At 32.7% G+C, this 15,070-nt stretch overlaps 1 protein-coding gene across 1 annotated transcript in view; it reads left to right on the top strand.

The window, feature by feature from the left end:
- The first annotated feature begins 14,529 nt into the window (after window positions 1–14,529).
- LOC106458596 (cyclic nucleotide-gated channel rod photoreceptor subunit alpha-like) overlaps window positions 14,530–15,070 on the top strand; it is a 120,872-nt gene continuing 120,331 nt past the window's right edge. Inside the window, exon 1 of the mRNA XM_013918118.1 lies at window positions 14,530–14,553. Coding sequence (XP_013773572.1) covers window positions 14,530–14,553 — 24 coding nt within the window. The remainder of the gene's footprint in view (window positions 14,554–15,070) is intronic.

Here is a 15,070-nt window from a genome sequence, read left to right as displayed (position 1 = left end):
TAAATATCGATAAAATTGCTTTCTTTTCGTATAATTAACAGTTTATTTGGAAGGCTTCCTAGATATAATTATGTTTTTTAGTACAGTGCTAGAATTATTTTATGTTTCTGAAATGCATAAGACAATCCTGTTTGATCCTATTATAATATTCACCTTCTGATAACTAGCAGAAATGCCACCCTACGGGTGGTTGTTCGGTAACGATCTTGGTGAGTGAACAGTGTATTTCTTTGTCACGAAATTGTTCTTCACTTCTTATAAAAGCATATTGTCGAGCAATTTGATGTGCTTCTGTACTTCTGATTTGTTCCTGGCTTCTTTTCACTGGATCTTTCCTCATAACTTGGTGAGCAAGTCTATCTCTTTCTTGCTCTTTCTTTTTTGTAACTTACATCCTAACGTTTCATTTTCTTTCTTAAAGTTTCAGACTTTATCCGTGTTAAGTCACTTTTCAGTTTGGCAATTTATGACATCGTTATTTTCGAGTTACAAAACAATTCAATTCATAGAGTGCTTTTCGATTATCCAGCAGAAAAAGTCACGTTTCTCCTGAAATGTCACAATGATTCTCCACTAGGCGACTAACTTTTAAATTCTGCATTAAACTCACTTTACCACTATTTTAGAAGGTTCTATTAGAAAAAAAAATCGTTAATAATAATAAATGTACTAAATTAATGTACATTATTAATAAGGAAAGAACAACCAATTCTCCATTAAGGAAGCGATTTAGTAAAAAAAAAAGTTATAAAATAAGGCCCTATTATATTTTAATTTTAACGAAGGTCTATTTTATAACATTTTTCATTTGGGTGCGATATAAAGCTGTTATTAACTTATTTCTTAAAAAAAGGTGGGCACATGCACTAAATAAACACCTTTTTTATAAGAGACTCAATTATAATGAAACTTGAAACTTTGTTAGAAACTTCCCCTTACAATGTAGAAAAATCGTGCGAAGTTTTACTCCAAATTTGATTTAAACTGTGGAGGAATTTCGCGGACAGACGGACATTATCCTTTTATATATATAGAAAAGCTTCTCTTTTTCTCCATTCTTGAAAATATTGGTCAATAATGACGAGGAATGGTCTAGTAGTTAATGTACTGAGGTGCAATTAAAAAGGTATAATGTTCGAGCTGAACACACCTCGTACTTTCAGCGCTGTAAAAGTGATAGTCAACTGTTTGATTAGAGTAGTCGTGTGGGTGACAGGTGCTGCTGACTGGTTGCCATTTTTACGGTAAACACTTCGAAATTAAGGTAGCTATGGCTGTACTGTGAAGTATCTGACCTTTTTTTATAGCCCATGTGTCGCATAAAGTGCTTTTAGAATTGAAGGCAACAAATACTTTTATGAATGCATTTCGTTACCCATTTATACCATAATCTACCATTTGTTCAAACGTAAAACAACAAATTATTTTTATCAGGAAACTTCTTAATTTAGTAAAATATTATTACAGATTAGGCTATATAGACAGGTCCCACTTTATATTTTTGACATTTAATTTTATTCACAAGATTTTGTTAACTCTGTAACACAAGCGCTATTTCTACAGCTGTTAATTTCCCGTAATTGTTTTTATGTAATCTCAGATTACATATTCGTCCTTTTTCTGATTCGTAAAATTCAAAAGGGGTTTTATTATTTATTAAGTTATGGCACTTTTTTTCCATGTTCTTAGTCTTCGAATACTACTATGTATTCCTTATATCATCAGCTTTAGACACTCACAGAAACCTTACTTTTCAATTCCTTTTGCAGATCACTATATATTTTTGTTTTTTAATAATTAAATTTAATTCATTAATATCGTTTTTTATTTATTAAAAGTTTCTTATTTCACCATAGGTTCGGTTATGTAACATAATTCCCCTCTGCTATTTGCAATTGTTAAAAATTTTAACAATAACGATCACAACCTTATTTATAATCAACCAGCAGCTTCATAAAATTAAGGACGGATTATTATTTTTCACGCTCGGTACTCCAGCTGAATTAAATGTCTGAGCTGCCAGATTTTCTCTCCTAGCTATAGATTTCTCAAAATTGCCCGGCACTGGTATTTTCTCTTAATTTTTCTTCCCTTTCTCAGATAAAACAAGACACATATGTTAAAACAAATGGATTATTTGCTCCATGTAAAACTTGTGAAATTCCAAATGTTCGAATATTTGCATATTAAACGATAAACTTAAATCTCACCGTTTTTAAGTCTAAATATCTTTCCTTTATATTTCTGAATTTACTCTAAATATTATCAAATATATTTTATATTTATCATGACCAAAATGCAAACTCCAAAATATTCAACTATATTGTGGCCACAGTTACCCAGAAGAAATGGTTTCATGTTGGTCAACTGATCACATGAATACATTCACAGCATCGAAATTGGAATTCACACAGACTTATGACAAATAATTTCAGGTAACATGAACACAACATCATACTAGTCCTCTTTCACACATTACCATGAAGAAGAAAAAGACAATAGAATGAAAATGAAGTCGTCTATATATACTGTGTCATAAATCTCTCAAAAAACAAAAATCAGCACAGTATTTGCAAGCGATAACATAATATAATCGCAGTTGATACATACTTAACAATTTTAAGATCTAGTGTAGATCATCAACACCATTTGCAACATCCCTTGTAAATGTGGACTCCATTATAGGAAGAAGCAAAGGGATAAAAATAAAAACAGGATTCAGGAACATTTTAGCCATAAAAGACTCTATAGTACTGATTTATTTTCAATAGGTTATTGTTTAGAATAGGTCATCAAATAAGATGAAATAAAATAATGGAACACGAATAACATACAAGATATAAAAAAAAGTATTCTATATCCAATTATCTGACAATGCACTTGATCAACCTGATGATATTCAAGTAAGTTAATCTTTTCTTAAACCATTGAGTTTGTTAGCTTATTCTAGTCATAATTATTCGGTGAGAGCCTGAGCGAGGAGGTAGAAAGACAAGCTAATTAGTAACTAGTAATAATAATAAATAGTAACTAAGATCAAACTAAAAACTAATTAGGTAATCGTAGAAACTACTGATCAAAATATTAATTAATATCCGATCGACATAAACTGACCGTAGGTACTGAATAAACGACATAATTTCTTCTCCATATTTTTATGTTATTTTATGTATTAGTATGTATAATTTGATTTAAATTATAGGTATTGTTGTTTATCGTTTACTTGTTTATTTTTCACCTTCGGACTTTTAGTCACCAAGGTTGTCTAATAATACATCACATTCAGTTGGTTTTATTTAATTTGGTATCAATAATTTTGTGAAAATTATACATATATTAAACTGTTTCGCCTTTTTTGTTTTATGGTTGTTAGTAAAATTGTAATTGCCTATCGAATCACATATATTATTCTTTAGAATTATTGTACTACATTATTTTAGAACACTGTACGTTTATATCACTTATTTTTTTTATAAATTTTTCGTATCTACACGTACCCCAAGAAAGGCTTCAACACACTAAGCTGTTTTTTTGTTTGTTTTCTATTTCATGATCGTTCGTAGTGTTAATTTTTTTTTGAAATTCTTGATCTGTTTACACTTTGTAAGCGTTTCACCTATGGTGAGGTTTAAGGTTTTCCTGCTAATTATTGTTTTGATATTTTAGATTTTCATGATTTACGGACTATTTACAAACCTTCCAGCCTGTTATTTATGTTAATATTTAACACTGAAATAGAGTTGATTTTAAATATAAGATGTAGACAAATAACAATTATTTTTGAGAAAAATTCACCAAAACGTGTTTAAAGTATATATATATTTTTAAACTACAATTTTGGTACATTCAACGTTCGTTTAGAGTTATGTCCTAAATACAGTGAAGAGTTAAATCTTTCACCAGTGGAAAACATAGGGCAATGTTTTAACGCTTTCAAAATCAATACTTTCAGAATATACTGTATTTCAGTAATTAATGTTAACGTAAATACTGTATAAATTGAGTGAATATGCGTCTGTACATGACGACTCTATTTGGTTTTTATGGATGGCATAGTGGTCAGTTTTATCAATTAATGGCAATTTTGTTTAGAACCTTGCCTTTGATTCACTGTATAACTTGTTAAAATGCGATTGCTTGCCAGCCTCCTTAGACATTTATTTTGTTCTGTCCGTCATATTGGAATATCCCTTGTCATTCAAGATAGCGCTGTATTATAGTTACTATGACGCTTATGATGTCAGTGAGAAGTCTCTATTGTATGTACGGAATGCACAAGTATGTTAGTAAGAGAGACATACAGGTCTAAGACTAATACTGATACTATTACTAGCGAAATAATCGGAAAACCTATCATGGTTAACCCTTAAGTTAAACCGTATAAAATTAATAGTAGGTCTTAACACAAAGATCATGTCGTCACTGTTTGAGGCTTAAGACACTAACACGAAGTTTAACTTACATCTAGGAAAAACTTTTATTAAGAAAAGAAAAAAATGATTATTTTTAAAAACTGAAACATGATTGTGAATGATGAAACTAGGTTTTATAAAGAGTATGAAATAATGATTATATGTACTTGTCTGACATATTCTAAGGCTTTCATTGTATAAATATGTACCCATTTTAAGTTTAGGCTTAAAGGTTAGGCTAATTAACCTTTATTTCACACATCTTTGGACCATTCAAACTGGACAAGATGGCTATATCAATTTACGTTGTCCATGTTACAAATTAAATTCTAAGGCAGATGCAATCCAAGGAAGTCTCAATCATGTACAGGCTTCTCTGCCTAAACTTTGTTTTAAACAAGAGTGCGAGTTAACATAGTTCATAGGATGATTGTTTACTCTGACGAATTAATTCCCAAATTCAAAAGATACTATCAAGGGAAAAAGCTTTGAAAACTCAGCATTTTTTTTCGAATATATTGAATAAGTAAAACTGTAAGTTTAATTTTTATCTGTTAGCTGTTTTATGTTTTATTTAATTTTTTTTTAGTTCAGTGATTTTAATCTGTTACTAACCTATCTAAGTTGAGGTTTAATATCAGCAGACCACCCTCCATAAACACAACATTATTGTTCTTGAATTATGTTTGCTCAGTGCCAAAGTTATGAGATTGCGTATCGAACTTAACAGCTTGTGATTTATCTAAAGTAATAGTTCTAACCGTATTTGTTGTTCAACTTACATTTTTTGGACAACGTTTTGTTTTTCATCAAAGCCTAGCCTGTACAACAAAAATTACTTTACGTAGGGCCTACTGGTGACAAAGGTTTTGGTTTGGTTTTGAATTTCGCGCAAAGCTACTCCAGAGCTATTTGCACTAGCCGTCCCTAATTTAGCAGTGATAGTCTAGAGGGAAGTTAATCAAAACCATCCACCGCCAACTCTCTGGTTATTCCTTTACCCACGAATAGTGGGATTGACTGTCACTTTATAACGCCTCGACGGCTGAAAGGACGAGCATGTTCGGTGACGAGGATGCGAATGTGTGACTCACAGATTGAGAACCGAGCACTCTAACCACCAGACCATGTTAGGTCAAGGGATAATGAAGCCACTGTTGACACTGTCTTGCATTCATAAGTGTCATTCTACTATGTTAGTTTTATAAACCTGTGTTTCACTTCATGGCTATAGCCATAATAGAAAACAACACATTATTCTGTATCTTTTTTGCTCAGTCGATATTCGTGTACGTCCACACACTTAGTAATCAATCGACATCACATTATTTTACCAACCAGTACTATAAGATATCGTATTTATATATATATATCACCATTATTTAGTATTGTAAGAAAGGTCTACTTTAGGTCCAAATACGATTTGATAAAACTAATATTTTGTTGAAAGAGAAAAAATGTTTTAAACATCAAGGTTCGATGAATGAATATAATACCTCCACACAGTTCATTAGTTACACGGTTTGTTCTGATAGCGGATCACAACATATATTTGTGCTTTTGTTGGGGTGGTTCTTTTAAATTATTTGTTGAAAATATGGCCAAGCCTAGTCCACTTAATGATAACAAATAAAATTAATTCTTTCTTAACTTTATACAAGCTGCCATCACTTGTACACTGTTTTAATTTCTAAGTATAAAGCAGCTTTACAGATGAAGTTGAAACGAAAATACTTCACTAATGGTACTGTGACTAAGGTAAAAAAAAGGATAATTTCACTGAATATACGCATTAACTAACACTGATACAAGTATTTCACAAAAATAAATACTTCACTGAAATATTGACTGATTCACTGATCGCCGACTTTTGTATTTATAACATATCCTTGTTTTTAGATATCTTACAGAGTTTTTAATCGCTATATTCTCGATTGTTCTACAGATTATAGGCCTGTTTTAAGGTTATGCGGCTTCTAGCTAATATCTAACATAGAAAATATAACTTACAACAATATACAGTTTGAAATAAGGTTTCTACTTGAAATATTGTATTATCTCAGCCAGTCTGAAGAGCTACTAAATCTTTCGACACGGGATCGGTCGATTTGACCGAGTCATGTGACCTTCTGTACTTGTTTAAAGTTGACATCAATTTAATACTATATATTGGGTATATCTTCACGAAATTTGGCAGTCCTTCAGTTAATATTACAAGTCTTTCACATACAAAAAGTCATATTTTTTAGTGAAGTACTTTTAATAAAATAAAATAACGTTTTGTCCATGAATATATTGAGTATTTGTTTTGAATAGTCCATGTGCAAAGTAATTTTCATGTTAAAATTAAAAATACTTTTCGTCATCTCCTAAATGCATTTCAAACGTTTTTTTTTCACTAAATCTTTATAGTTTATATGTTATTTTCTCTATCCTAATCTCAAAACTGGATCGGTCAATTCGACTGACCTTGTAACCAAAAAAATCGAAATAAACATAAATTAACCTTCTTTTCTTTCTAGTATGACTTCAGATTGTAACCTGAAACTATGAAAATATGACAGCTCTATTGAACTGATAATTATGCACTTCTGTTAAATCATTCATATCTAAGTAAATCATCAAGCAAGTCTTTTTAACTCACCATTTAACAACCTAATTTAATTTAGGTATGTGAATGATATTGTGGCATTGCACCAAATTTATCATTTTGTATCATATAGTGGACCAACTGTTTGACGATGATATTACAATTTGCTTTCTTTCTCAGTTCTGTCTTAACTGGTGGGATGAGCAAGTAAGGTGGGTAATGAAAATACTGCAAGAGAAAAGAAACTAGTATAATAAGTATATAGTGGTTAGTTCTCTTAGCCTAGTGAGAATATGGCCAGATCTTCCAAAATAGAGCTCTCAAAAGTTGGAGAGTAGTGCTGTCCTGCGTTTATCTCATTCATTACTTGTCAATATTTGTAAATCAAGTTGTGATTATACACAAATAGAAAATTGTTTTTTCATATGTTCACTTTCTAATTATTCACCTCAGTCAGGTTAGAAATTCGTCTTAATTCTGTGAAAGTTTAGTGTCATGACCAGATTTAACTCTGGGTTATCAGAGACACTTAAGTGTTTTTAAACACTATATTTTTATTTGTTTATTTTGGACGATTTCTGATTATAAAGTTTATAAACTGTGATAGAAAAAGGCGCAAGGCAATATTTTCCATGAAACATACTTATGGCTAATGGTAGGAGTTTGAAGTTGAGAATAGAGCATCATATGACAGTGTAACAATGCCATAAAGAAGTCAACTTTTAGACATTTGCCTTTTGCCAATGCTTTGTAGAGAATATTCTGGAACCTTCATAAATGCTGACAAGTTCTACCCCTGAGTATAAAGCTCAGTTCACAGAAGGCATGGACAATTGAAGGTGGCTGGTTATTTTGACACAAATGTTTGCTGATGAAAGAAAACAAAACCCATCCTTGCTTATGGCTTCTTATGACCACCCTGAAGATTCCAAAGGAGGATATGGAGGTTAAATACACAAATTGGAGTTGTCGTATTGTCAGTAGACACAGAAAGTGTTAATATAGAGCAGATGAGCAATTCTCAAAAAGAGTTTCTAAAATGGAACCACTATGAGCTATGAGGAACCCTGTAACTGCATAGAGCTAGAATATGAACTTTCAGTCATCCAGAAAGATGGGTCGAGTATTTGTCTGAATGTAGATGACCTCAAAACCAACAAAAACCCAGTGGGTTGTGGATACCTTATATAAATGTTGGCCAAGGTACCATCACAGATATATCTTGTTTCTGCAGCCACATATCCCTGGCAGCAATGTAAAGTAAATATCTCCTCCAATGTTCAAGGGTACAGTTAATGTAGACTCTCATATGCTTCCTAAACTATTTCAAGCAAGACATTAGTTGGAGCAGTTTGACTCAGGGAGATGAAATGTAATTTATGATGCCGAGTTTGGACAATTACAATTAAAATTACAATTACAAAAACAATTAAAGTACTAACATCTCATTTTAGTGCTCATCGCCACAAATAGAGGAATTTAATGCAGATGTACGTCGCTTGTGGCTCTTGTACGAACATGTTAGTGATGATTGTATTCAAGTTGATCAAATATTCATCAGTGACTGAACGCTTCTATAGAATGTAAAATGTATTTATTGTAACTTATGTACCATACCAAAATAAATACTGATACATCCAAAGTTTTCATTGGCTTTGATGAGACATTTGCATTTGTATAGATTCAAGTATTTTATAAGCATGAGATTGATTGAATATTTTTTTAATATTTTTTGACAAAACCCTTTATTAGAACACAGACTATCGTTTGCTGTGATTGTATAAATTTTAAAACTACTTAATTCATATGCATGCTAGTGGATTACCATAGTCAAAACCTATACGCCAGTACTTGAAAAGTGGCTAGTTTGATTTGAGTTATTGTATAGGAATTGTAACCACAGTTTCATCATTTCCTCCTTCATATATGGTATATTACCATAAAAAAGGAAATAATGTAGAAGACTCACGTGTATGTGAGCGATATCTATGTTAGCTGGGATCTTCATTAGCTAAATGCCTAATGTGGAGCATAACTATATATAGATGAAGCATATGCCACATGTGAGGCCTGCTAGACCAAAAATGTTCATAGATACTCCAGAGAACTTACTAAAATATACTTGCATATGTGCTTGCCTATGAAATTGGCACTCCCAAAGAACAATAATTTGACACTTTCTGTTTAAAATCTACATTTAGTGAAATTACAATTATAACTTGTAATTATAGGTTTCAAACCTACACTTCTAGCTAAAAGTCTGACCAATGAGAAAACTATTTTACCAGGTATTTCGAATCCTGGCCTTATCTACATAAAATCAAATTCTTTAGTCTACTGACTATCTAGTTTTTTCAACTAGACGGGTAAGAAGTTATCTCTCAAGTTAATTCTATTGTCAGACAACCACTAGCTCATTAGGGAAGACTACATCCTGTAGAACAACATGGAGGTAGATTCTCAAGTTTCAATGACTCCAAAGTATTGCTTGTTCTAACTGTGACTGGTGCTATTCAATGATGGAGGATTTCCTACTATCAGAATCCTCTAATGTACTGTTTCTACCTGAAATGTATAATGATCTAATCCTGGACTATAGGAAATCAATGGTTCCTCACACATCTATTACCTTGTCATTGGGCCACCAACAACAATAATCGGCTACGAAAACATCAATTCGTGTCTGTGAAATAATTTGTGTTACCAACTTCTTTGTCCGTAATGCGCCAAGATTACAGAAGAGATTGGAGAAGCAGAAAAAACACTACACACTAAAGTGCCCCATCTGGGGTTGTCATTGTATATGGAACCACAAAATCCCAAAACAAAAACCTTAGAGTAGTACTGTAGCAAAACACAAACTATATCTTGGGAAGAGTTTTCCACACAATGCACGCCTTTTCAGAGCAGGTTGGGTATAAAATACAATCACAAAATCTTTGATAGACTGACTACTATCATCTTTGCCATTGACTGGATAAATATGGCATCTGAAGTTTCTGATATGGGCACTTACATTTTTCCCAGCCCACTAAACCATACAGGAAATCAACAGATTTAAGCACCAGATCCAGGCCAAGGAGAAGAACTGGAATGGCGTCTGGGTCCTCTGACAAGCAGAGGGGCTGGGGCAATTTAATCAATCCAAGGTGGCTGAGAAACTTTGTCAAGCCAAATGTATAGGTGGAGCTTATTAAAACACCAACCACTGCCAATTTTTGGACTACTCAAATCGAATAGTGGGAATGACCGCCACATTATATCACCCTCACGGCTGAAAGGAACAGCATGTTCTATGATGGGATTCGATGGCACGACCAGCAGATTAGGAGTCGTGATTCCTAGCCACAAGACTATGCCAGGCAAGATTCTCATAAGAATAAGATCAAATCCTACAGCATTAGGTCAGATAAGAGTATCACAACAGTTGGTGGAGGCTGCTGTTGACAGGCTATCTTCCTTCTGCTCTATCATTTCAAAATTAGGGACGGCTATTACAGATAGCTATTGCGTACCTTTTCAAGAAAATTTCTAATCAAACAAACAGGCTTAAATGATCTAACTTAATTAATTGCATTAATATAATTTTTTATATTTACAAACATTAGAAGAAACGTTGAAAATCTGAACTAGTGATTTTTTTCAATAAATTGAAATCCTCTGAAACCTGACGAGTCAATGGTTTCAAACAAAATATTATTTCGTTTTATTTCACAATTTAACATACCTATTTTACAAGTAGAGGCAGAATGTCAACACTGAAGATATGAATTGTAGTTTATAAGTTTATTTGTCCTTGTTGCGAAAAAAAAAATGTTATATTCGACCACCATGAAGTGGCTGCAACCACATGCGAAAGAACATACAGATTCAAGGGTACCGAATAGATTAACCAAAATCAAACACGTCTTAAGTGTGTGTGGTGCAGTCGTCTATTCAAATTATTTTAGGATTCAAACTGAGACTAGTGACGAGCAAAGCCTTCGTATAGAGGAGAGCTTACTTATTCATAAGTAGAAGCCGAAACTTAGTCAGCTTGTAATTTTCTGCGTTACTTAAGGTTTATGCTATTTGTGAAATATATAATACGCTATATAATTCATCGTTTGAAAACATAACTTGGAAGGGAGTTTACCACTTGTGTTGTAAACTAGTCTGTGATTTGGTTCTCTTTAAATAATATTCCCTCACCTTTACGTAAGGTTTAGATAATTCTGATTATGAAATATACTAGATTTCAAATTTTACAGTTTAAATTTAAATCTGAGTCTATCTTGTTTTGTAGGGAATATACAACTCGTGAAATATTCACTTCCATGTATTAGTGGAAATTGTACAGTGCTATAATAATTGGGTAGCTGATGTCATGATGCTTTCGGAAAATGCTAAAATTTGAATTACACACTTTAGAACTTTGGTTTAGTTAGATTCTGCTACACTACATGGTTTGAATATTATTTTAGTTTCAATCAGTTTCTGAATTTTGGATAGTTGGAGGCTTGTGCTCATTACACAATGAAATACCCTACTTATTAAAAAAGTAATTTTAACTTTATGTTTTTTTGTTTGATGGGGGTATTCCACTAAAGTCCATGTCTATCAGGACATGTATAATATCCTTTGTTAGTGCTATAGAGAAGAGAATATGGTTGTATGGTAGTTCCATATGGTCTCTCCTGCGTTCTGTACAGTTTTGGAGACGACGTTTTAAACTTTGTGATGAGCATTTCAAGTCTAAGCACATAGTGCGAAACGTTCTCTCCAAAAGTAGATAGATGCCTGGAGTAGCCCGTAGAAAACTGTTCAACTTGTCCACACATTAATTACGACGCAGATACCTACTAAATTCTGTTTGTTTGTTTGTTTTTTACCACAACCTCTATACTGTTTGAAGAAGAGAACCAACAAACCTCTGAAAGTGATGGAATATAAACAATCTGCAGGGTGTGAATTCGGTAAAACTAGCTTACTGCAGAGGGATGGGCGAATGTAAGAAGATGGAGTTTTCTCTCATGCACCGAAGTTATTCATTTGAGTGAGGAAACAAGAAATGCACAATTAATTAATCATCGAGTACGTTGAATAATAATATATTATAACCCGTAACAGGTTAGTCATATATTATTCGTATACCTAAAGTATGTTAGGTTATTATAAATTAGTGAAGGACTATATGAAAACCTTAAGTAATTTGACTAAAAACAAAGTTTTGTTTCAAAATGGGATGGAAAATTAATTGTTTATCTTGAATTGTTTTATTAATCATTAAAGCTTAAACAGGTTTCTATGAACATCCCTATATGTAGCAGTAGAAGCGACTGATACAGTATTTTTGGAAAATAAAAAAATAACAAGTGTTTGGAAATTTCCTTTAAAATTGATTATCAGAAATTATATATCGTAATTATTTGTTAGATATTGCTAGTTTTCATGCAATGCGAATTGTACTCTGTCGATTATGTAAAATGATACGTAGTTGGTTCCGCTTGTAAAACCACCTATAAGATAACTATAATCAATAACTAATTCAATACGTTCAACCACGTTCTAACTATCAAGTGCTAATTGTATTTCATCTCAGGTACAATACCGAGATTTATGAATATTGATGAATATAGATAAAATACGATGATGTAAAAATATTGGGTAAATAAAAATTGCCTTTTAAGTTCAGGAATTATTGTTTTGTTGAGAGTTTAATTTTTGGATTCATAGTCGTATTCTGTCAAGAATAGTAATGAGACTACCTTTTCAGTTTAGTAATTATTGTTTTGTTGAGAGTTTAATTTTTGGATTGATAGTCGTATTCTGTCAAGAGTAGTAATGAGAGTTTTTGGTGGCAGAAATGTTTTTTACATACAGAAAAAAAAGACACAGAACGTGATGGAGCAATTCTTGTTTTTTGTAGTTATAATGAGGATACACAGTAGTGTGTTGTGTGACCAAAACAACCTGCACGACACACTGTGTGTTATTAACAGGAGTAATAGTTTAGCAATTTTCCACTTTCTGTAGCTCGGACTGTGGTAATCAAAACTGTTACCTATTTTCAGTGGATGTACTCTACTGGATCTTTACTTCACATACCAACTTTTAAAGCAATCCATTAAGGAGTACACGAGATATAAAATTTCCATGTTTGATTGAATTTCTTCCTTTTTATTATTCGCACCGAAATTATGTAAAATTTATTTGATAGAAAAACATATTTAACTTTATGGATCTATGTTTTAAAATTTGGTATACTAATAGATCTTTACAACATATAATTAAGTGTCTAATTTAATCTAAATAAAACCCACATATACAAAGTTATTCAACAAAACCGCTCAGTTTTGACCAAGATTTTTGTGCACGCCTACGTAAAAAGTCACTCGAGTTATCTGTCTGAAATTTTTACTATAGCTTCACATAAGAATAAAGTTGGACTGTTTTTGGTTTTTTGTCATTCAGCTAATTTAGAGTTGCAAAACTATAGGGTGAAGGCACGTGCAGATACATTAGTATTGGTCAGGCCGAGCAAACTAGATTAGCAGTTTCTAGCTAAAGTTTTCAAAAGAATCATATGGGTGGACGGTTATTATTCAACATTTTAAGCACAAATTGCTAAATTTGATAAAATTATCCTAACCAAAGAGAGCTAAGCGTCATGTGATATTAGCTTAAGGAATTAGCGTAAATAATGATGCTTGATACGGCCGTACCGGTACATGCGGGTGATGACAAGAAACTGTTAATCTAGGTTCCATGGCGTTACTGTAAAGGAAGTTATTAACGCTGTTTTAGAAAGGAAAACTACCACCATATATTTTAAAGAATCTTGTTAGTTTTCAAAAGTATAGGCCTGTTCCGAATAACTATGACTCTCTTAAGGTAGCCAAATGCCTCGTCATCTAATTAGTGACGCGCATGAAGGATTAACGAGATTCCCACTGTCCCTATCTACTATCTAGCGAAACCACAGCCAAGGGAACGGGCTTGGAAAAAATCAGCGGGGAAAGTGTACTGACAAAAAGTCTTGATATGTAATCAAAAACACCTTAGGTGTGAAAAAAGGGTGCGTTACTACAAAAACTAAATACATAGTGGCAATCACCAGAAGAATAAACATATAGTAGCGATAACTTATTAACACAGACCTCAGCTGTGTGTAGCAATGTCTGCAGATATGTGCAGTAAGTAACGAACATTTAAAATCAAACGGTAGATAACATTTACCGTAGCGTTAAATACCATGTGACAAGCACATCATAAATACACACTCAGAAACAGTCGTATCATGCTTAAGCCCTGGTAGCAATCATCACAGAATGAAACTCAGTAACAATCACTTAAATTTTGCATTTTGTCACTATAAGAGGTCTACTGTACTAAGTCAACCAGGATTTTAATGTTATTTGTATTTCTCTCTTAATAGTTTTCCTACGAATTAAGTTCAAATTGTTTGCATTTCATCACAGTAAGAGGCCTGCTATAATACTTTTGTTCGCTTTTCTATAGTGGAGTTGATATCAATTAAAGCGTATGATGCGGGCATTGACTTCTTACAAGGTTAGATTTCTATCGAGATGGAAAATATTAGTTTAACTAAAATGCCGATTTAAGATACCTATTAGAATAGTAACATGCTATTATATGTGATCAGAAAGAAACTCTTGTGTACTGTTAATTCAATATTAATTCTCTTTTCGAAGCCAAAAATCACCTCCGAATGTGTAAAGAGATCCGTTATCTAGGTTAACGTAGTTGTTTTTCTTTAATTCTTTGAATTCTGTCTCTTTTTCTCTCTTCTTCCCTGTGACTTTTAAGTCTTAGTAAAACATCGCTGAACATTCTACACATAAAAACATGTACAATGTTGCCTTCTTATGTTACATAATGAGATATAGTCCTGAGAACAAGATTGTATATGCAATATAAAAAGTTGTGTTGACTAAGAAGCTATATAGGGTGAGAACTTTATACTGACTAGAGTTTCCAGCTGGCCGTAACTCATCAATCTTCTTTCAAATGTGCCCGGCATGGCCAGGTGGATAAGGCGCTCGACTCACAATCTGAGGGTCGCAGG

Source organism: Limulus polyphemus, unplaced genomic scaffold (genome assembly GCF_000517525.1).
Source record: "Limulus polyphemus unplaced genomic scaffold, Limulus_polyphemus-2.1.2 Scaffold490, whole genome shotgun sequence".
Taxonomy (NCBI): Eukaryota; Metazoa; Arthropoda; class Merostomata; order Xiphosura; family Limulidae; genus Limulus; species Limulus polyphemus.
The sequence above is the reverse complement of the archived record's forward strand: the minus strand, read 5'-3'. Positions and strand labels throughout refer to the sequence as shown.